The sequence below is a fragment of the Grampus griseus genome (genome assembly GCF_964374135.1).
Source record: "Grampus griseus genome assembly, chromosome: 16".
Taxonomy (NCBI): domain Eukaryota; kingdom Metazoa; phylum Chordata; class Mammalia; order Artiodactyla; family Delphinidae; genus Grampus; species Grampus griseus.
Genome location: NC_139010.1, coordinates 66,948,787 through 66,974,223, shown reverse-complemented (window position 1 = coordinate 66,974,223; position 25,437 = coordinate 66,948,787). Strand labels below are relative to the sequence as shown.

Here is a 25,437-nt window from a genome sequence, read left to right as displayed (position 1 = left end):
CATCTGGAACATACACAACTTAGCAGTTAATTACATACTGTTTTCAGGGGCTTTATAATTTTGTCTTCTACCTAGTTAGACTAAATCCTCAAAAGCAGGGCCTGGGATTTCTCCTCCTTTTATCCTATCCCCTGTACCTAGCACACAGTCAATGCCTAATAAATGCTTGTCAGTTGATTTATAATTATCTATAGGAGTCCTTTGTCAGTGCCAGGAATTAAGCCACTTCAAATGAACTCCCATTTCCAAACAAAGATTTTAAATCAGAAAACATGATCTTGGGGTTAACGGTATGTAAGGCTGTTAAGAGACATTAGCATAGACATCTGACCATTACCAATAACTTATAAGTCATCCTAGATTGATATTCAAAGGAAGTTCAAAACAAATTCTAAATTTTCAACATCAAGGAAACTTGAAACAAATCCTAAACCTAAATTTTCAACATATTTCTGAGTTAAAATAAAAGTGCAAAAGGTGGATGAGGGGAGAGAGTTACAGAGAGGTCAAATAGTACCTTAGCTGAAACAGTAAAACTGCTGCTAAAAGACAAAAATTGTTTATTCCTAACCACTGTCTTTTGGACCTGTACTAGCATCCAACCAACCCTTCAAAGTACTCAAAGCTCTACCAAAAATGTTGAGAAACCTCCAATAAACCTTCACCTGCCGAACAAAGGTAAGGAAGGCCATTTTGCAAAGTGAAGCTAAGCTCAAACATATGTTTGAGCTCCAGCTTTGCTAGGTCTAAACCAAGAAATCCTGGACAGAAGTAAAATACAGTTCTTTACATCATTTCCAAAAAAGCTTCTCTGTAGAGGATTACCATCTGAAAAAAAATTATTTTTAAATTAAAGCACTAACCAGAAAATACCCTGAAGCTCATGTTTAAAAATCCATTTTTTCCTACTCCATTCAAATGCTACTAAACTAAGCATGTTGACTACAATTTTAAACTAAAATGAATTTTATTGTAGCAAATTGTAAGGCCAATTAAAAGTTTAGAAAAATGACAGCAAATATCTATTAACTTTATCACAAGTAAATTAATCTACGTATCTTTGTCAGTATGAAAATAAAAAATCTAGGATCTCAAGAATAGGGGAAAACTAACCACTAGTATCTTTCCTTCTAAGCAGAGCAGATCAAAGAGTGCTAAACATGATTATTTTTAAAATTTCTAATAAAATGCTCAACAGAGCAAGAACAAGTTTTAATACACCATATCTGAAATTCACTGAAGTAGTTACGGATCACTTTCTATTTACTAAACTTGTTAACTTTACTTTAATTACTTCACAGCTTTCAAGTGAGCCAAACTCATAGCTACTTTTTAAACAAATACACACACACACACACTTTTAAATTCAGGCATAAAAGAAACGGCTCTAGATGAATACCTATGAGCACCAACTGGCCATTTCAATAACAATCTATTTGGCTAGAAGCATTTATGGAAATTCTCAGCATTCTATGATGTTTTCCTAAAGCTACTAATTCTAAACTAAGAGAGACATTAGCCTTCCAAAAGAGAATGTCTTTGGAAGCAACCTAAATGTCCATCAACAGAGGAATGGATAAAGAAGATATGGTACATATATACAATGAAATATTACTCAGCCATAAAAAAGAATGAAAGAATGTCATTTGCAGCAACATAGATGGACCTAAAGATTATCATACTAAGTAAATAAGTCAGAGAAAGACAAATATCATACGATATCACTCATATGTGGTATCTAATTTTTAAAAATGATACAAATTAACTTATTTACAAAACAGAAACAGGCTTACAGATATTGAAAACTTATGGTTACCAAAGGGGAAATGTGGGTAGGGAGGGAGGGATAAATCAGGAGAATCAGGAGTTGGAATGAATATACCATACTACTATATATAAGACAGACAACCAACAAGGACCTACTGTATAGCACAAGGAACTCTACTCAATATTCTGTGATAACCTGTAAGAGAAAAGTATCTAAAACAGAATGAATATATGTATATGTATAACTGAACCACTTTGCTGTACACCTGAAACTAACACAACACTGTAAATCAACTATACTCTAATAAAATTTAAAAGAAAATAATGTCTTCCCAAGGTGCCACCCAAGAACAATGTTCTAAGTGATCATGGAAACTTCCATGTAATAATCTATTTAGATAATTCTACAGGCTTTTAATGATGTCAAAATCAACAGCTATCAGAATAAATCAAGTTACCAAAAAATCAGAAGCAAAACAGGATTAACACAACTGCAGATAAAAATTACAGGGGAAAAAAAATTACAGGGAAGAGTCTATATCTCAAAAAGCAAGCTAATATGTAATAAGATGTTAACATCTTATACCTATGTAGACAGAACAAGGTAACAACACATCAAGGGGAAGACACCTGTATAAATTCTAAACATTCTGAGGAAATGTCTTTATAACGACAACAAAAAGATCTGTCACCACTTCTTGCTATTTATAGCAAAACTTTAAGTCACAATTGAGTTTCTCAGTCTGCCGTACCGAATTCAGATACAGAGAGACATGTACTTGCATCTGTAAAACCATCACACTCAAGAGGCATTTTCCCATCATACAACTTTAGGAGAGGTCCCATTATGAAGCACTTTCATCACATACTTCCTAAGTGGGTCATATTACCTAGAATACCCTATGAGGACAAACTGTTCTCTATGAAGCAGGAGTGGAGAACAAAAGTATTTTCCTTGGAAACGGAAGGTATCTTCAGGGTAGCAAGTATCTCACTATGTGCCTTCCTAAAATATTTTCTATCTTGAAGTGGCAGGTTTCAAAAAAACCCAAAAAACAAAAAAAAAAAACCCAGCTACTTACTTGACTTGGCATTTAACTTTTTTCTCTTAATCTAACACAATGTGCATAGCCAGCTATAAAAATCAAATAAAAATGTAAATTACTAATTCACTGACCACCTGTTACATGCAAGACACTGGTCAGATATAAAGATGAGCAAGTTGCAGTCCCCTTCCACATGATCCAGAAAGGAAAGACATTACAGTATGAGGTAATATGGGTTAAAGTTCATATAAATGACACAAACAGTGAACAGATAGGAATTTAGAAGAGATATCGTTTTGGATAAACAGAAAAGACTTCGTGAAAAACATATTTTAGCTACACCTTGAAGGCAGTGTGAAAAAGTTCTTCTTTGGGAATCAGAAAATCTAGATTCTCATCCTGACTTTGTCATTAGCTTGGCGGAGTATAAAACTTGGAGGAACTTAGTTTTCCTTATCCATTAAATGAGAATACTAGACTAGATGATTTTCTAAGAATCCTTCTAGCTTTATTATCTATGGAAATGTATAGGTAGAATTACATTTATTGCCTTTCAAAAAAATCTTTAAGTTCACAAGTAATACACTCTTACTACAGAAATTCTAACAAAATCAACATGATAGTTTCTCCTTGATTCTCACTCCCCTCCCCAGAGGCAACAAGTGTCTCAGTTTGACATGTGTCTTTCCAAAACTTTTCCAATGTATTTACACATTTGACTGTGTTATTTTTAACATAAATGAGATCATACTGGTAATACCATTTTTCAATTTGCTTTTTTTCACTTAGTATGTCTTTGAATCTTTCCACATATACACATAGAAATCTATATCATTCTTTTCACCCGATACAAGGTACAGATGTATTATTATTTACTTAGCCATACCCCTTTTGATAGGAATTCATGTTATTTCCTCTTTCTTTTTTTTTAACATGGAAATAATTTATTGGATATACTTGGGCATTTATTTTTCCATATGACTCTTAGGAACATTTCATTCAAATCTTTTTAAAAAGCTGGCAGTTTAGCAAAAAATATTATAGGACATCTATCAATATATATTAATTTTAGGAGAATTTATGCTATTACATTAATCAACTGTTTAAATTTTTTAAACATCTTTATTGGAGTATAATTGCTTTACAATGGTGTGTTAGTTTCTGCTTTATAACAAAGTGAATTAGCTATACATATACATATATCCCCATATCCCCTTCCTCTTGAGTCTCCCTCCCACCCTCCCTATCCCACCCCTCTAGGTGGTCACAAAGCAGTGAGCTGATCTCCCTGTGTTATGCAGTTGCTTCCCACTAGCTATCTATTTTACATTTGGTAGTGTATATATGTCCATGCCACTCTCTCACTTCTTCCCAGCTTACCCTTCCCCCTCCCCGTGTCCTCAAGTCCATTCTCTACCTCTGCGTCATTATTCCTGTCCTGTCCCTAGGTTCTTCATAACCATTTTTTTTTTAGATTCCATATATATGTGTTAGCATATGGTATTTGTTTTTCTCTTTCTGACTTACTTCACTCTGTATGACAGACTCTAGGTCCATCCACCTCACTACAAATAACTCAATTTCATTTCTTTTTATGGCTGAGTAATATTCCATTGTATGCATGTGCCACATCTTCTTTATCCATTCATCTGTTGATGGACACTTAGGTTGCTTCCATGTCCTGGCTATTCATTGCGGCTCTATTTAGTTCATTGCAGCTCTATTTACAATAGCCATGTTACTTCTAATTTGAGGTTATTATAAACATTTTTGTTATTCTTATTCATCCCTCTCTGTGCATTAGAAGTTTAAAAGGGGAGTGTGGGGGTGGGGGTGGAAGGAAGGAATCTGAGCCAAAAGCATGAAGGTAGAAAATAAAGAGGAAGATGAAGAAGTTCAAACCAGGAGTTCTTATTTTCAGCAAAGGAGGAAATGGGAGTCATAATAATATACCGCAAGTAGCTTTAAGACTAGGAATTGGGAGATATGAGTCCTAGCCCTTGGTTCACAAACTAGATCTGACAGTAAAAAGTGGAATTGGGTGTTTCAAATCTCATAATTTTTTTCAGACTAGACGGGATCTTAAAGATCATCACTTATACTTCCAGATTTTAGAGAAACTAAGGTCTTATCTGTAATCTAGAATGTGATTTTGATGACCCCTAGCTTTGAGTTTTTACCCCACACTCTGCTGAAAGGATTTTTTTAGAAGGGTTTGAATAGTCACTGTGATAAATGCTATAGAGACACAATAAGAAGTGAGAATAACCGACCCATAATGTTACATTTGAAGACAGCATAAGTTTCTAGTGGACCCTGTCAGCACAGCTCTGATTTCCAGCAAACTTTACCAACTCTGAAGAGGAAAAAAAATAAACAGTGGAGATGTCCTAAAATTAAGGACGGATTTGGCAGACTATCAAAGCAGTGAGGACATTATTGAAAAGCTACTTCGTCCAAATGGTAAGGAAGAAAGATCCCAATATACCTACCTACTTCCTCTTCGGATGTTTATAGACAAATGTTTTAAATAAGCTAAGCTGCCCTTCCCTGGAGTTTTGTGTAACAGCAGTGTGCTTTTTCCTCCTGGTATGACACCCCTCATCTAATGATCAGTGGGGCCTATTAAAATGACTGATTAGATATAGCAATACAATACAGTTACAACCACAAAACCAGATTTCTGGAGCCTGAGCAAATGTAAACTTAAATTTGTCAGAGAATACAAAATAAAAAAAAAAAGTGACCAGGATTTAGCACAATAATATTTACAGATTAACTCATTACATTTCCTTAGTGAGTCAATGGTAAGTATCTTTCCAAAAGGGACAAGGTCCTAATATTCATTAGTATTTAACTCTCAGAACTCATATCTATATTTATGTGTATATTCAGCTTTGAGGAATGTGTTTATATTAGTTATAAATGACACATATGCTTCTTAAGGCAAGTGCTAGTTTTACAGAAATATATACTATTTATCATTATAAAATAAGTACTTGTTACAAAATAAGCTTTTATTGTAGCTATAGCACCATGTGTTAAAATAATCTATAGATATTTTATAGAGCTCAAGTTTGAATGAGATGAGGTTCTAAGCTCATTTTTCCAGCTGCTCTTTAATCTTGTGTGTGTGGGGGGTATTTACATACATACATACATACATATATGTTTTGGAGATAGCAGAATAATATTTAAGTTTTTAATATGCCTATAATTATTGAACTTAAAAAATTCACAAACTATAAAACTTTTCACGTAGGAAGGCAATCAGAGATCATCTAGGTCCCCTCATTTTTACAGCTAAGGAAAGCAAGACCCCAAGAATTTAGTTAACTTATAATATCCACAACTTAACACTAGTAGAGATGAAAAGAAAAATTATTCTACCAGTAGTAGAGATGAAAAGAAAAATTATTATCTTCTAACTTCTGGTACAATTCTCACATCAATGCATTACATACCCCCAAAGAAGTCATCTGTGTTGGATTACAGGTATCCTTTTTGACAATTTAGCTCCTAAATCACATTTAGTATTAAAATCTACCTTTCTCTATTAGCTTTCCCCAAAATAACAACAAAAAAAGGAAGTCATTCATACTTATTAGTTCACAAAGTTTCAACTTTTCTTGATTTAGAAGATATGAATATAAGCAATATGTCATGTGGTTGTCCTAGGGCTGAATCAATTATTTTCCAAGCAAATTTGCCTTCAAAAGCTGGTTTAAAAAAAAAAAAAAAAAAAAAAGGTTAGCAAGTAACCATATTAGAAAATTCTATTCTTATTACTGAATTCTCCTTTAGAACTGTGGTTTTTCACTCAACACCCATGGGACTTGCAACTGGCATTATTCACTAGAATGCACAGAAAAAGATAAGCATGTACAAAATAACTATCCTTTTCTCTGCAACAGCTAAAACGTATCAAATGGTCTCAATCTCTTCATTTTTAAAAGTAAATAAATTGAAGATACTAAAAAAGTGTCTAATGTAATAAAAAGATGTCTCACTGATGTACCTCTTGGCACGCTTTTTTTTTGGCGGTACGCGGGCCTCTCACTGCTGTGGCCTCTCCCGTTGCGGAGCACAGGCTCCGGAGGCGCAGGCTTAGTGGCCATGCCTCACGGGCCCAGCCACTCCGCGGCACGTGGGCTTTCCAGACCGGGGCACGAACCCGTGTCCCCTGCATCGGCAGGCGGATTCTCAACCACTGCGCCACCAGGGAAGCCCTTGGCATGCTTTAACTGCCAAAATTTGTACCAAAATAGATATTTCTTTACATGAAGAAGATGACAGTTTAAGAAAAACTATTTGAATTGCAGTTGTTATTATTATTAAACCAATATTTATCAGAGCATTTACACTGCATTAATTACTGTATGCAACAAAAGAATTTAGCAAAACAGCACACTGCCTTAAAATCTAGTGAAATTCTGCTGCTGTATAATTATTATGAACATCGGTGTAAAAGGTATACCCAGTTTTATGGATCAAACACATTCCTTAAAGCTGCCATAAAATAAATTCTTGTACACTGCATCATCTAAAATATATCAGGAAAATCTATTACTATTCCTCTTTAAATTACAAATTCATAGTTTGAGAGGAAGTGTTTCCCTAAACAAGTTACAGTTGCCCTGAGATACACACTCTGCAATCACTTGGATAAAAAGCTACTACACCTTCACTATAATACTCACCATGTCAATTATTTAAAGTCTAACTTATTTATTTATAGACATAATTTTAGAATCTGAGTTTCAAGTTATAATATTTCTTGGTTATTTTTAAAACCTAATGATCTCATCTCTTCCCAGGTATCATCTGTAGAATTGATTTAAACTTTAGGAATTGGATAACTGAGGTTCTGAGAACACTTAGTTTCTAGAATGCAGTCCTTGTCTGAGTCAGTCTCTGTCACCTTGCAGCCTGAGTCAGGGAATAGAAAGCTTAGCCTTAATGAGCTATTTCTAACAAAGGTCAATATAGAAACTGTGAATCTGTCTAGACATTGCTGCAATGACTTCACTGTATAGGCTGCATTTTAGATGTGTAATTTTATCCTGGCTATGCTTCCTCTATTAACCATAAATTTTACCTCTAAAACCCACCCATTACTTCATCTCTATCTAACATTCAACTATAATTGAATTGAACTCTAACAGGTGCCTATCTCTGCACTTGGACAGCTATTTTTAGTTTGTCTACAGTTTTCAGCATTCCTATCCCTATAAAACTACAGTTAAAATATTCATTTACTTGCATACAGCAATAAATGCATCAATTACATGTCTCTGACAAATGATGATGTTACTCTGCATACTGTTTGATAATGTTAACATCTCTATATACCTGGTTCTATAGTTTCATAAGTCGCCAAATTCTATTAAATATGTGTCCCCTACTTTACAGTGCATAGCTACTTTTTTAGGGTTCTATAGTTACCCTCGATAACTCAGTACTGTAACTGGACTCCTACTGTATAAAAAAGTACAAAGAATAAAATTAACTTCTTCAGGGACTTTTACATGAATTTAAAAAATAAGGGCCAGTTTTCCATCTTCAGACTAAAAAGAGGAAACAGCCATCATTTTTACTTGCCTAATCAGAAAACTAGATCCGTAGCTATTTCCTGCTATCTGGACAATGACGTTTCTCCTTCCCTCCACAGCTATACTTTTTCTTCAAAAAATCCTCCAAAGAACTGTGCTTTAAAAAAATATATATATATATTTATTTATTTACTTATTTATGTTTGGCTGCATTGGGTCTTTGTTACTGTGCGCGGGCTTTCTCTAGTTGCGGTGAGCAAGGGCTACTCTTCGTTGCGGTATGTGGGCTTCTCATTGTGGTGGCTTCTCCTTGTTGTGGAGCACCGGCTCTAGGCACATAGGTTTCAGCAGTTGTGGCACTTGGGCTCAGTAGTTGTGGCTTGCGAGCTCTAGAGCGCAGGCTCAGTAGCTGTGGCGCACAGGCTTAGCTGCTGTGTGGCATGTGGGATCTTTCCGGACCAGGGCTTGAACCCGTGTCCCCCGCATTGGCAGGCAGATTCTTAACCACTGCGCCACCAGGGAAGCCCCCCAACAGCTATACTTTTAAAATTTTGTTGTTCAAGGTCTGACAAATACAATCAAGTTATATTTTAGTATACCTTAAGAGAAACTGATACAATTACTATATTCTTTCAATATATGGTCTTAATTTTGTTAAATTTCATTGTTAATTAGAGGCTCTGAAAAATCTTTAAATATTCTCTTTTTATATGTTACAGAACTCAATCTTTCCTCATTATCAAGTACTTGAACCACATTAGGTAGTAACACCATATAATATATTGGAAATTTATCTGTGGTTAATTACACATCTTAAGCAGTTGTAAAGTGTTGAGTCATTTGTGCAATGCCATCAGACAATGATGAAATCAGCACTTTTTAAGTGCCAAACTGTGAGGTCAGTAGACTTTTTCAGACCTTTTCCCCAGCCAATGGTGACTGGTATGATGAAAGGATGATCACAAAGTTGGTAAGCAATTAGCCATTTTAGTGAGTGGTGAAGTGGTATCTCAATAGTTTTGATTTGCATTTCCCCAATGATTATGATGTTGAGCATCTTTTCATGTGCTTATTGACCCTTTGTATATCTGTTCAAATCCTTTGCCCATTTTTATATTGGGTTGTCTTTTTATTGTTTAGTTGTAAGAGTTTTTCATATATTCTGGATACAAGTCTCTTAACAGATATATGTTTTGCAAGTATTTTCTCCCATTCTGTAATTTGTCTTTACTTTCTTGATGGTGTCTTTTGAAGCACAAATGTTTTAAATTTCGATAAAGTCCTATGTATCTATTTTTTCTTGTGTTGCTTGTGCTGCTGGTGTCTTATGTAAGAAACCATTGCCTAGGCCAAAGTCACAAATATTTACTCTCAGGTTTTCTTCTAAGAATTTTATAACAGTTTTATACCTTAAATTCAGGTCTGTGATTCATTTTGAGTTCATCTGTGTATATGGTGTGAGATAGGGATCTAACTTCATTATTTTGCATATAGATATCCAGTTGTATCAGCGCCATTTGTTGAAAAGACATTGAATTGTCTTGGCATCCCTGTCGAAAACTAATTTACCATAAATATGAGGGATTGTTTCTGGAATCTATTCCATCGATCTATAAGTCTGTAAGTATAAGAATACTTAGATCAATACCACACTGTCTTGGTTACATAGCTTTGTGGTAAGTTTTGAAATTGGGAAGTATGAATCTTCCAACTTCGTTCTTTTCAAGATTGCTTTGGCCACTCTGGGTATTATGCATTTCCATATGAACTTTAGGATTAGTTGTAAATCCCTGCTAAAAAAAGAAGCTGGAATTTTGACAGTGCTTGCATTGAATCTGCAGATCAATATGCTGAGTACTACAGTATTAAGTCTTCCAATCCATAAACACAGGATCTCTCTCCAGCTAAGGTCTTCTTTAATTTCTTTAAACAGTGTTTTGTACTTTTCAGTGTACAAATCTTTCACCTCCCTTGTTAAGTTTATTCCTAAGTATTTGATTTTTTTAGATGCTATTGTTAATAGAATTGTTTTCTTAAACTCATTTTCAGATTGTTCACTCCTTATCTATAGAAACAGAACTGGTTTTTGTGTGTCAATCCTCAACCCTGCAACTTTGCTAAATTTTTTAATGAACTCTAGTTTTTTTATGTGTATTCCTTAGGATTTTCTATACATAAGACAAGACTATGATATCTGCAAGTAGAAATGGTTTTACTTCTTCCTTCCCAATCTGAATGCCTTTTATTTCTTTCTCTCACCTAAATGTCTTGGCTAGAACCTCCAGTACAATGTTGAGTAGAAGGCATGAGAGCAGACATATTTGTCTTACTCCTGATCTTAGCGGAAAGAATTTAGTCTTTTACCATTAAGTACAATGTTAGCTGTGGGTTTTTCATAAATGACCTTTTTATCAGTCTAAGGAAGTTACTATAAGGTATTTTCATAATGAAATTTATATCTTAGTAATAAACCAAGGCTAAGAAAAACTTTCAACTGAACTTTCCAGAATTACTGGACCCAATCGAAAACTACAGACTTTTGATCCAGCTGCAGTTATATATTTCAAACCTACAATAAAGGTATAGTTTCCTTAACTACATAACTTTTTTTTTAAATTAATTAATGTATTTATTTTTGGCTGCATTGACCCTTCATTGCTGTGCATGGGCTTTCTCTAGTTGTGGTGAGTGGGGACTACTCTTTGTTGCGGTGCGTGGGCTTCTCACTGCAGTGGCTTCTCTTGTGTTGTGGAGCATGGACTCTAGGCACGTGGTCTTCAGTAGTTGTGGCACGCAAGCTCAGTAGTTGTGGCTTGCGAGCTCTAGAGTTCAGGCTCAGTAGTTGTGGCACACGGGCTTAGTTGCTCCACGGCATGTGGGATCTTTCCGGACCAGGGCTCGAACCCGTGTCCTGCGTGCATTGGCAGGCAGATTCTTAACCACTGCGCCACCAGGGAAGTCCCACATAACCTGTTTTTAATGCAAGCAAATATCCTTCAATATTAGTTGAGATAAGAGTTTTAATGAAAGTTCTACCAAACCAATCTTGCAAGTTGTTTTTCCTCCTAACAAATGTATTTTTTCTAGAATGTGTACACTGTACATAAAAGCATATGTTCTTTTTAAACAAGTGTCATTAAAGCACCCAAAATACGCAGCTAAAACCATTTAAGATATGCTCTTCCTGCCAAGGAACCCTAAATAGTCAGGTGATACACTAAGAAACAACTGCCTAACCCACGGTCAAAGATTTACTCTTATGTCTTGTTCTAAGATAATGTAGACCAAAACAATCACTCTGTCAAAATGTCCATGTCAGGGCTTCCCTGGTGGCGCAGTGGTTGAGAGTCCGCCTGTCGATGCAGAGGACGCGGGTTCGTGCCCCGGTCTGGAAAGATCCCACATGCCGCGGAGCGGCTGGGCCCGTGAGCCATGGCCGCTGAGCCAGCACATCCGGAGCCTGTGCTCCGCAACGGGAGAGGCCACAACAGTGAGAGGCCCGCGTACTGCCAAAAAAAAAAAAAAAAAAAAAAAAAAAAGTCCATGTCAAATGAGGACATGTATATAGTCTAAAAAAAAACTGTATTCATTATCATGTCCAAACCACTGAGATAAACATAATACACCAAAAATTCTAACACAAAAAAGTTGAAATTATTTATGATATTCTAGTCTCCAACTATACATAAATCTTTACCTCAAAAAATGCTTAACCATTTTCAAGTCATGGAATGAGAAAAGAGTAAAGACCTCACAAGTGCAGCATAAACTCTGTCAGGTAAACTGCTCCCCTTTAAAAAATTACCTGTCTTTTTTTTAGTGTGCTATGTGATATCTTAATGAACTGAAAGAATCAATTAGCTTCTAAAAAAAAGTTACCGATTCTCTTCTTATGAGCAGGATAAAGTTCTGCATCGTAAAAATCCTTTAGTATGTTGCCAGTTATCAAGTTTTTTCCATATAATTTATTAACATTTTGAGAATTCACTAAGTTTTCCATTTACCTCCTATGAAATTGTTTTATTATAATAATATGTCTTCTGAGCTTTCAAGAGTATTTTATATATTTGTCATTTTTCACTTAAGTCATTATAATTCAATAAATAACATATTGATAATAGATATGCTCAATAGTACATTTAATCATTTTTTCATTCAGTGAACATTTAATGAATGACTGCTACCTGCTAAGGGTAAATAAGACAAAGTCTCTGCCTTCCTGAAACTTATATTCTAGTAAAAGAAGTCAAATAACTCAAACAAATAAATAATTCATACAGAGATAAATGTTAAGGTGACAGAAAAGGCAATGGGATAGAAAGTGACTGGGGGGCAAATACTGTTCTCTAAGGAGATGACCTGAAAACTGAGAACGAAATAATGATGAAAGACTAGAGCAAGGGCTTTCCAAGCAGAAGAAACAGGATGTACAAAAGCCCTAAGATGGAAATAAACATGGTGTGTTTGAGAAAAAGAAAGAAAACAGTGCCAGCTGGACCATAGGAGATGAGGGATAGAGTGGTAGGACTTTGTTGGCCATAGATTTTATCTAGTTGCAATAGGAAGCCAGTGGAGGACTGTAAACAGAAATGGCAAGACGAGATATATCCTTTAAGAAGATTACTCTTGCTGCTATGTAAAGAATGAAACGTAAGAAGGAATGAATAGTAGCAGTTAACGGAAAATAATATTCTTTCTTTACACTGTTTCTTAGTCTGCTCTGTCCCTTTCTATTCCTAATTCCATCAACTGAATGCTGGTTCTTATATCCTTCTCCTACCTGGGCTACTTCAGAATATCCAAACCAGTCGCCCTGATTTCACAGCTAGAGTATGTGTGCGTATGGGCGCATGTCTGTGCGTGCGTGTGTGCGTTTGTATGTGTATGTTTTGATCAACAGTCTCAAAAACTCACTACTACCAACAAAATAAAATCCAACTTCCTTGACATTCAATAACACTGCAGTCTAATATCAAACCACCTTTCTGGCCTCATTTCCCAACACCAATTTGATAAGACTCTACTCTTCCACTATATATGGGCTACTCACTTTTTCCTGGACAGAGCTTATGATGCCACCTTCCTGCTTCCATGGCTCTGACCCCTTTCCTTATTCTTTCCTTAGATTCAAAGTCTCTCGCTTCCTCATGGCTCAGGATACATTCTCCTTGACTATCCAGGCATTAGCTGTTTGACTATGACCACAGCATTTTTACATCACGAGCCAGTATATACAAGTTTCACAATTCTACATTTAACTTTACTTCAAGCAACGCACTTTGGTATCTTCTATTCTATTTTACTTCTTTTTCAAATGACTCACTAAAATGACTGCATAGACTACTTAATGGGTTTCAACCTTCAGGTTGAAAAACAATTTTAATGCATCCTTCTAGACATTAATTGTTAACATATCATACATATCCTGGTATTGAAAGAGGCAACTTATAACTACCAAACTACAATGGCCTTAACCTTAAGGATAGGACAGGGTATCTTATACTTCATTTTATGTACCATGATGCCAAACACAGTATTTATTAATCTTTACTGAAGAGAAAGACTGATATTACACATAGCTATCATATTTATGATCAGATACGATGATTGACTGTTTTGTGTTCCCATCAACTTGTTTCAAACTGTAGTTATGATGGTCAAAATGGCTAGTTTTTTTTTTTTTTTTTGCGGTACGCGGGCCTCTCACTGTTGTGGCCTCTCCCGTTGCGGAGCACAGGCTCCGGACGCGCAGGCTCAGCAGCCATGGCTCACGGGCCCAGCCGCTCCGCGGCATGTGGGATCTTCCCGGCCCGGGTCACGAACCCGCGTCCCCTGCATCGGCAGGCGGCCTCTCAACCACTGCGCCACCAGGGAAGCCCAAAATGACTAGTTTTTAATAACACTTTGATCTATACTTTCTGCCTTCCTACCTTACAGGATTAAACAATGGTTTTGCATAGTGGGAGGACACAGTAAGTACTCAAAAAATGCTCATTTTCACCATTCCTTCAGAGGTATAAGAAAATCTCTATATGGAGGACACCGATTACCATTCACTGGGCATGTTCTCTTTTATCACAAATACTCGGGGTACTTCTGCTCTGCCTAGGAAGGCATTGTAAGTCCAGTGTCCTCATATGGTCCTTTTAGCTTTGCCAAAGTGGGGATAAGAGTAAGCCTTTTGTTTCAATGGAATGACAACTATTAAGGTTAAAGGGCCTCTCCTGCTGTCAGCACTAAGGTTCTTGATCATTAAAGTCCTATTAAAGTTGTTGACTCTTTCAAAAACATCTTCAGTAATCTGAATTAAGAAAATGAAAAAGCAATGAAGTGATCTAAAATCTGTACTGAATGGTTTCTTCTCTGGCAAAGGACCCAACTTATAAGATAAGCCAATGGGGCAATGTAAATTCTTGATTTTCAAATCTCAAAGACTCAGAAATAAAATTAATTTTACCATGAGATGATTCACATAGGCTCCTGAGGAATGCAGAACAGCTAAAGGTATTCTACTTCCCTTTACTTCTACCTCCTGAGCCTGTTACGACCTATTGTAGGTCTAGAGGGACAGGGTGAATACACAGGTAACAAATGTTCTGTACCACCTAGACCAGGCTCAGTGTAACCATCAAGGTTTTAGGCAGAAAAAGAAACCCAGAACCTATCCAAGAAAGAATCTGAATTTCCTTATCAGGTCTGAAACTACCTAAAAGCTCCCTAATGGGCTATAGGCATCTTGGGGTAATTGTGGGCCAGAGCAAACTACTCTGTGCTCGCCAGACCCTCTGAAATCTGGGAGTACGAACCTCAACATTTGTTGGCTATTGTCTCCTCAAGGCCAGACCCAGGGCTTCAACAATCTTAGGGCTCTGTTTAAGATAGCCATCTGGGGACTTCTCTGGTGGCACAGTGGTTAAGAATCTGCCTGCCAATGCAGGGGACACGGGTTCGAGCCCTGGTCCAGGAAGATTTCACATGCCACAAGCAACTGGTCCTGTGTGCCACAACTACTGAGCCTGCGCTCTAGAGCCCACGAGCCACAACTACTGAGCCAGAGAGTCACAACTACTGAAGTACCACTACTGAAGCCACAACTACTGAAGTACCACAACTACCGTGTGCCTAGAGGCCGTGCTCCGCAACAAAGAGAAGCCACCACAATGAAAAGCCCGCGCACCGCAATGAACAGTAGCCCCCGCTCGCTGCAACTAGAGAAAGCCCGCAAGCAGCAACAAAGACCCACCTCAGCCAAAAGTAAATAAATAAATAGATAAATTTAAAAAAAATGATAGCCATCTGGAATTACTCTGTCTTTCACTAACAATTTAAAATCATCTACTCTAATTCTCACTGCATTGCCCCAGTAAAAAAACCCCACTAACTTGGAGTAGCTTTATATGCAAGATTTTAGAACTAACCTTTTTAAAAAAACTTTTGATATGAACATATTGTATGTAGAGCAGCAAAATTTCAAAAATATGACTTGCTTCAGGGATATGTTTTCAGAATGAAAACAAAATCAAATCACTCTTTTGACAGTGAATTACTTTCCTCATATAAGCTCACACTCAAAAGCAAATGAAAGGTAAAGCCAAAATTCTATTTATTTTAAAGGATGCCAAATCTACGTTAACTTTTTATTTAATATGTCAAATAAAAACAGTGCCTTAGAAAAAAGGATCATTAAATAGAACTGGGTGGGGGCCTAAAAAGTGTAATAGCAATACAGGCTTAAATATTAAAAATATTCTTGTGCTGCTTTCCTGCTCTTTGGCTAAAACATCCCCCCACCCCTCCCTTTAAATCATCCTGTGTCTACCAATATTTGTTTTCTTGTTAGATCCACTTTTCAGAAGTAGAGTATAGGTTATTCAATTGTATTCTTCCTTTAACACTCATCCTCTGACACATTCCACTAAATTAGAAATTTATTTATATTGATAAATATCCCTTTTAAAAACAAATATATCTTGGAAAGGTTAATTCTATATTACCTTTCAACCTCAAAGAAGAGAGGGAGGGAGGACGAAAGAACAGGAGGGAAGACGGGAGAGAGGAGAAGACATAATTTGAGAAATAAAGACATCTAGGACTATCAGAAGAGGACAGAAAAGGATAACTGAACCATGCCTTAAGAGAGGTAGGGTAGGAAACCAGCCAGAAAGTCTTAGACGTAAGTAAATAAAATGGGAACAAAAAGCCTTCACTGGAGAGAGCAGAGATCAGGTACAGTCCAGGTAATAAAAGCCACACATGCTACTCCAGTGCTATAGACAAATATGAGATTAAACAAGTTACAGGGCATATCAAAGTAATACTATGGGTGATAAGGTTATCAATAAGTCAGAACTGATATACAGAATGCATTGAATGAAGTTTACTCAAAGGTTTTAAAAGCTCAATTCCAAATACTTTACTAAACAGTCTCTTTACTCTCGTGTTAAACAAAGGTTTTTGCTAGATTTCCAATGAGGGTCTCTCAAGGGCCACATTCATGTGGGTGAAATAATTATAAAAGCCACATGTTTACCAGTATTTAAAACATATGGCCCAAAAATACACTCTGTGCTCTAAAGGTCAAGAGAAGGTTTTATTTTTAGTATCTTCAAAGCTGTTATTTCTTAGTCCTTTTGCCATGTTTAAACTAGCCGGATACTTCCTTTAATATACTAGAAATATAAGACAGAAAAGACTCTTTAAAACATTTCCTGCCAAACTGCTTTGCCTCAAACTAGCAAAACATTTTTGACTAGACCACTGAACTTTGCTCCAGTTTTATCCTTCATTCAGTATTAAAGCTACCATCTACTATACATGCATCAAATGCTAGACACCAAGAATACAAAACTGAACAAAACAGAATCCCTACCTTTGAGGTAGTCATAGTCATTTGGCAGAAAGAGACATATAAACAGATAATTATAAGACTACCTGATTAAGTTTTACAGTAGGAGATGTGAACAGAGCATTGTGCAAATAAAGTGGTAAAAGCCACTAAGTCAGCCTGGAGGAAAATGCTAAGCCTCTTCAAGAGGATTTGACATTTAAATTCATCTGCAGTGAGGCAGTTAGGTTAGTCAATATGTAAGGGCCCTGCTATTTAAAAAAGGGCAGGACAAAAAGTTGAAGGTCATAGAGATCTTGTATGTCAAAAATGGGTGGTACATCCAGCTATTCTACTTCTGGGTATTTATCCAAAGAACAGGAAAACAGTGATTTGAAAAGATATATGCACCCCTATGTTCATTGCAGCATTATCTACAGTAGTAAAGATATGGAAATAACCTAAGTGTCTATCAATGGATTAATGGATGATGTGGCATGTGTGTGTGTACACACACACACACACACACACACACACACGCACACAAGGGAATCCTACTCAGCCATAAAAAAGAATGAAATTCTGCCATTGGTGACAACATGAATGGACCTTGAAGGTATATGCTAAGTGAAATAAGCCACACAGAGAAAGACAAATACCTATGATTTCACTTGTCCGTGGAATCTAAAAAAACAAAACAAAACAAAAAAAACAAACCTATAGATACAGAGAACAGATTACTGGTTACCAGAGGGGAAGGAGGTTGTGGGGCAGGGTGCAATGGATGAAGGTGGTCAACTGTATGGTGGTCACTTTTTAGTGCATACAGATGTCGAATTACAGTGCTGTACATCTGAAACTTATATAATTTAAAAAACGGCTAATATAAACAATTCCAGTTTGTTGCTTATTACTTTAACCTCCGTACCAAAAAGAGAATATTTAGTCATTCAGTCCTCATCTTCTCCCCCAAACTTGTCCTCTTCCTACATTCCTTTTTTTAGTAAATGATAATACAATCTAAAACTTAACCTTCCATAGCCAACTAATCACCAATTTCTATTGATTATATTCCATACTATTTCTTTATTCTGTCTACTTCTATCTCCAATGGCTACCATCATCTCTTACCTTGGAGGCTTCCAATGGCCTCCAAAGAGTTTTCTTGTCTCTGAGATCCCTTCTGCCAATCAGCCAATTCTTTATACTGTAGCCAAAGTGATCTTTCCAAAACCCAAATATGATCATATGACAACCCACTTTAAAATCATTCAACTGCTTACTGCTCTCAGAAAAAGTCCAAACTCTTCAGCATAATTGTCAACATCTGGCCTGGCTTGCCTCATGCTACCATCTTTTATACTCATACTGAACCTCTTGCAGTCTCCTCAACAAACAGTGCTCACTATCCTCTGGAAAGTCTTCTAAGACTCCCTCAAGAGAGAATCAGGTGACCTTCAAAAATGATCTTTCAGCATCCTCTGCTTCTCCATCATCATACTTACCACACTATACAGTATCATCATACTTACCACACTATACAGTATTTTAATTACTTATCTTTCTCTCCCAGGAAGCTATAAATCCCTTAAGGTCAGAAACTGCCTTACACATTCTTGTATTTACTATGTAAAGCATTACGCCTGCCTGGCACTGACATATAGATGGTGCAAGATAAAGATTTGTTGAATGCATGAATGAATGAATGAATGAACTGCAAAGAAAGAGAAATTCAATATCCTACAATTTCCCATAATAGTTATTAGCTCCATTACAGAAACCTAATCCTTTAGCAAGACCATATTTAAGCCATGAACCTATCAAAATTAACCCGTTGAGACAGAAATAAAGAACGCTCAACATAAACTCAAAATTCAAATAAACTTAAGAGTATATTTATGTCTTCCAGTTTAGATAGCGTAAGCGGACTACTTTTTGGAGAGAATACACATATATCAGAACCATGATATGTTACACATGTAAAAAAGTTATAACTACATATGCAATATATTTTCACAGGTCAAATATTGAGTTTGCTTTTTAACATATATGAAAGCTGCACCTCATCACTGACTCACCGATTCTTTTCCAGCTCATTGTGTGTAGACCTAAAAGGGAGGAAAAAAGGGGGAAAAAAAGAGTATTAGCCATGTTTTGTTGCTGAGGCTATAGAAAGGGGGATTAGCTTAGGTACTGCTAAATAAATTCACCCAGTTAATTTATTTAACAATGCAATACATGGTCAGACTTCTATCTATCTCACTCATCAAGAAGAAATAGTTCATTAAGACTGTTCATTCAGGTATACTGTTTTCAGTTAACAACTCTAAATATTTTGAAATTAGGATCTCATTGTCATTTTTGATAAAATTGATACTAGCAAGTATTCTCTTGCCTACTTCTAGGGTCCTACGTTTTACTGATTTGTAGACATCATATTAGAAATTTTAATTCAAACATAATCCCATTTTTTTTGTTTAAAAAAAGGTATATGTACTTCCGTGTCCTCTTCTATCTCCACTTACCTACTCCTAAACATAGGGAGAGAAAAAGTTTTGGCCACCACAGAAGCTGAAACAGGCTTGTCTTATTGCTAAGTGATACAGACAAATTCAAGCCTTCTTTCCTTGAATGTGAAACATAAACCAAAAAAAGTTATACAAGGGAAAAAAATAACATGAACAGAAGAAAATATATTAATAAAATAAAAAACACATGTTTAAAAGACTGGGAGGATACACCTCAAAATGCTAACAAAGTCTTCCGTTTGTGACTTTTTTCATTTTACTTATTAGTATTTGTTACAATAATACTTACCATCTATTGAACAAGCTGAGTGTCTGCTAAACAGTTAACATACATTACCTCATTTTATCCTCCAAACAACCCTCATTTTATAAACAAGAATACTGAGGCTCAGAGAGGTAAAGAGACATGCTCTTGTCCCAAGAATATAAGTTGCAGCCATGATTTAACCCCACGTCTTTGTTACTCCAAACCCCAAGTTCTTAACCACTCAGTGACAAGCAATACTGAAGAGAGGTTAAGGGCACAGACTCTAAGGCCTGACTGACTGGGTTCAAGTATTGTGTGGCCTTTTAAAAGTCCCTTCATTTCTCTGTGCTCAGTTTTCTCATCTACGAAATAGGAAAAATAACAGTACTTGCCTCATATGATTGTTATGAGGAATAAACAAATTTATGTTGAACATCAAAATATAACAAACTCTACCTAAAGTTAGCTACTATTAGAATTATGTTATACTCAGTTCTCTTGAATAAACGTATTATTTTTACAATAGTTTGGCATTAACAATAATGGAATTTTATAAAGGAAAATTTAAGTTCCTGTCATCAGAACTGAAACTTTAAGCATTTAGTATATTCTGGTTAATGTCAAAAGCCTTCAGATTATTATATTACTGATTACTTTAATCTGATTTATTATTTTAATGGATATTTAATAATCAAATTTCTTAATTTTAACAATATTTTTGTCAGTCTCATAATTTGTGGAAATTTTACCCACTGTCTTAGTTCAAGAGCCAAAAGCCTTCTTTGAATTACTGTCTACTGTCCACCTTTTGCTTTCTTAGCAGTTTCATAAGGTCCAAGTGACACAGGATGAAAAAGACTGATGTTCATTTTTTCTTAAACATCTTTAATGGAGTATGATTGCTTTACAATGGTGTGTTAGTTTCCGCTTTATAAAAAAGCGTATCAGCTCTACATATACATATATCCCCATATCTCCTCCCTCTTGCGTCTCCCTCCCACCCTCCCTATCCCACCCCTCTAGGTGGTCACAAAGCACCGAGCTGATCTCCCTGAGCTATGTGGCTGCTTCCCACTAGCTATCTATTTTACATTTGGTAGTGTATATATGTCCACGCCACTCTCTCACTTTGTCCCAGCTTCCCCTTCCCCCTCCGCATGTCCTCAAGTCCATTCTCTACGTCTGCATCTTCATTCCTGTCCTGCGCCTAGGTTCTTCAGAACCATTTTTGTTTTGATTCCTAATATATGTGTTAGCATACGGTATTTGTTTTCCTCTTTCTGACTTACTTCACTCTATATGACAGACTCTATTTCCATCTACTTCACTACAAATAACTCAATTTCGTTTCTTTTTATGGCTGAGTAATATTCCATTGTATATATATATACCACATATTCTTTATCCATTCACCTGTCGATGGACACTTAGTTTGCTTCCATGTCCTGGCTATTGTAAATAGAGCTGCAATGAACACTGTGGTATATGACTCTTTTTGAATTGTGGTTTTCTCAGGGTATATGCCCAGTAGTGGGATTACTGGGTTGTATGGTAGTTCTATTTTTAGTTTTTTAAGAAACCTCCATACTGTTCTCCATAGTGGTTGTACCAATTTACATTCCCACCAACAGTGCAAGAGGGTTCCCTTTTCTCCACACCCTCTCCAGCATTTACTGTTTGTAAATTTTTTTCTTTTTTTGCGGTACGCGGGCCTCTCACCGTTGTGGCCTCTCCCATTGTGGAGCACAGGCTCCGGATGCACAGGCCCAGCAGCCACAGCTCACGGGCCCAGCCGCTCCGCAGCATGTGGGATCCTCCCGGACCGGGGCACGAACCCGTGTCCCCTGCATCGGCAGGCGGACCCTCAACCACTGCGCCACCAGGGAAGCCCCTGTTTGTAGATATTTTGATGACGGCCATCCTGACTGGTGTGAGGTGATACCTCATTGTAGTTTGATGTTCATTTTCAAGAGATTATCTTAATAAGAGAACATCTCTCTCTCTCTCTCGAGATGTAAAAAAAAATCTCAGGATGCTTTAAGAGTTCAGACAAATTAATGGCAAGGATATATATGACTCAGATGGGAGAAACAATAAAAACACAGCACTTTCAGTATAGCACAGACTCAGACTTCAAAACTCAATAAATTACAACCAAATCTCTACCACATATAAGTATTTATTAAAAGGTTTAAGTTCTTTGTTGTTCGAATGAAATGTCAAAGTAAATCAATAAGTTAGAAGAGGGAAAAGGTGTATTTGAAAGAGATTTAAAGCAAAAAAATATTGTCCAAAATTTGAACGTGTGATCAATAATAAAATATCCCACCCACCCCCTCTTAGTAAGTTTTGGTTTAATTGCCTTAATCTGAGAAGAAAACTCAGAACAAGTAAAACAAAAACAATGAAATACTATAGTAAGGGGACTTCCCTGGTGGCACACTGGTTAAGAATCCGCCTACCAATGCAGGGGACATGGGTTCGAGCCCTGGTCCGGGAAGATCCCACATGCCTTGGAGTAACTAAGCCCATGTGCCACAACTACTGAGCCTGTGCTCTAGAGCCCATGAGCCACAACTACTGAAGCCCGTGTGCCTAGAGCTCATGCTCCACAAGAGGAGCCACTGCAATGAGAAGCCCGCACACCGCAACGAAGAGTAGCCCCCACCTTTGCCGCAACTAGAGAAAGCCCAACGAAGACCCAACGCAGCCAAAAAATTTAAAAAATAATTAATTAATTTAAAAGAGAGAGAGAAGCAGAGAAAAAAAAAAAGAAATACTACAGTAAGTAATAAATGGAAATAATCTATTTAGAGAGACGAAGACTATGCACCGTATACTTATTTCAAACAGTTTGGTATTCCACATATGGCCCTAAATGCAAAAGATATATATCCGGGCTTCCCTGGTGGCACAGTGGTTGGCAGTCCGCCTGCCGATGCAGAGGACGCGGGTTCGTGCCCCAGTTCAGGAGGATCCCACGCGTGGCGGAGTGGCTGGGCCCGTGAGCCATGGCCGCTGAGCCTGTGCGTCCAGAGCCTGTGTTCCGCAACGGGAGAGGCCACAGCAGTGAGAGGCCCGTGTACCGCAAAAAAAAAAAAAAAAAAAAAAGATATATATCCAAAGATAACCAATTGCTGAATTCCAGCATTATATTGAGCCTACTATCAAAGCTTACACCAAAAGAACATAATCTGAACCACTGCTGTGAACAAAATTAAAACAGCAGGTTCTTCCCAACTCTCTCAGATTTTTCTTTATTACCTTCTTAAAAAATATAAAATGATAGCTAAGTATATGAACTTTTCCACCAAACCAGAAAATGTATGCCATATCTAGTTATACCACTAGTAAAATTTAACAAGATTTCCAAATACCAAGAAGCAAAAATGATCACATATGTACTAATCTTTATCATATTGCCGTATTCTTCCAATTTTTAAAAAATGCATCAGTAGCATTTACTCCTATTTTGATGACTTTTTTGCCTCTAATATCAAGTCAACAAATACTGCATATCTTCAATGTTCAAAATTGTCTTAAGCTGCAAGGAATCAGAGACAGTCTCTAGCTGGTAGATTAAGACATTTACAGGAATAATTATAACTCAAGGCAAAACAAATATATTAAGAAAGGTACAAAGTGTTGTGAGAGTTTAAAGGATGCAGAGTTTACTTACAAATGGGGCTATCAGAAAATGGGGCTTTAGAAAAGGGGACATTTGGTCTGCGGCTTACATGATGAGTACATTTGCTACTACTAGAAACCAGACCTAGTAGGGAGAAGACATTCCAAGTGGAAAGGATATAGCACAAGCAAACAAGCAGAGTTGTGAAGTCCAAAGCAAAACCAGAGAACAAAAATGGAAAAAAGCCCTGAGTTTAAATATTAGCCCTATCACTCACATTAGCTGTGGAACTTTGAACAAATTATTTAACCTCTCTAATTAACAGTTTTCTCGTTTGTAAAACTGGAATAATACCACATGCCTTAGCTGGGTTACTGTGAGAATCAGAGAATAATGTAAAAGCATCAGCACCTAGTAAGTATTCAGTAAATGTTAGCCACTGTAAATATTCTTATTATTTTTAACAAGACTGAAAATATACTACCTAAAACAATGTTAAACATATTGCATGGGGCAACAAATTGAGAGGTTCTTAGTAACACTTGGAATTAGCCTGGAAACAACCAACCAACCATAATGATTAAAAAAGAAACTGAAGGAAAAGACAGGTCTTTTGATCATTTAGTCGGCTGTGAGGACAGTATAAGATTTAAGGTATGACGTCTAATTATACGTACACGCAGAAAATAACGATCCAAACAGTGCTGGCAAACAGAGAAGTTGAACGCATCACATCCTAGCACACTCAGAAACAACCTCTTTGCTTCCCTGAGCCTATGTGCCTGACCAAACCCTTCCAATAATATGCCATTAAAATAACCCATTATGATAAATTCCCTATAAAGCTGAGATGTTCTGAATAATCCATCTGGTTAGCACACTTTTCTTCTCCAAACAAAAATACACCTCTGAGAACAAACACTATGAACTGTCTTCCTTTCAGACACTCTTACTCTGAATGCTTAACTTCCAAGGACAGGGATAAAGACATTTCTATCATTTTATCATCAAATCACAGTAATCTTTTTCGCAAATACTATCCCTTTAAGAGACATGCTAACGTATTCTCTGCTTGAGTGGGAGTCATTATCTCAACCAAATCTGTGATTTTTCACTGACTACAACACTGCTTTAATATGTAAACTTTTAATTCTTTAGGGTGCAGTTTGGTGGCAGTCAATGAAATGAAGCGTAGAATTGAAACTGCACAAAATTGTACCATTTGGCTCAAGAGTAGTACCACCATGGAAGGAAAATAAAAGCCCCCATTCCCAGAATTAATATTCTCTTCCAACAAAAGAAAAGACTTCTATCTTTGTTGGATTAATGAGCCAACCCCTAATCTGTTAACATTTTCATTTCACTTATTTTCTAATCCTAAAGTGCCTAGTGGATGTTGTCCTCCACACAATGAAAAGAACACATTCTATGATGCTAAATGAATATTTTCTAACTGTATCCTAAAGCTTAAACTTCAGCTTTATTAGAGCAGGGGGTCTCTAAAGTATATACCTAAAGGGGTTGAAAAAGAATTGGTTGAATAGTGAAACTTCTATTTATGTTTATTCTTCTTCTTAAACTTTATTCTATATTTATAAAATATTAGTACAGTGATACATGTATACAATTATCAACACATACAAATATATTAGGTATACAGTAGTTTTTTGCTGCTAGTGGTATATAATAAAGTGGTCAATAAAGTTTGAAGAACACTGTAATAAAAGAAAATCATGCTTATTGCCAATAAAGTAATTCTTTCAAAGAAGTAGTTTTGTACATTTATTTCTATCACAAGTACATATTTTAAAAAAAACATTAAAGACAGTAAAACTTGAATACTGC

At 36.5% G+C, this 25,437-nt stretch overlaps 1 protein-coding gene across 3 annotated transcripts in view; it reads right to left on the bottom strand.

Annotated features, from left to right (window-relative positions):
* Nucleotides 1-25,437, bottom strand: part of MXI1 (MAX interactor 1, dimerization protein) — a gene marked incomplete at its 5' end in the record, with an annotated part of 99,781 nt that overhangs the window by 30,825 nt on the left and 43,519 nt on the right. For all 3 annotated transcript variants that reach the window (XM_082673572.1, XM_082673574.1, XM_082673573.1), the window contains one exon: nucleotides 19,268-19,297. In XM_082673572.1, coding sequence (XP_082529698.1) covers nucleotides 19,268-19,297 — 30 coding nt within the window. The remainder of the gene's footprint in view (nucleotides 1-19,267; nucleotides 19,298-25,437) is intronic.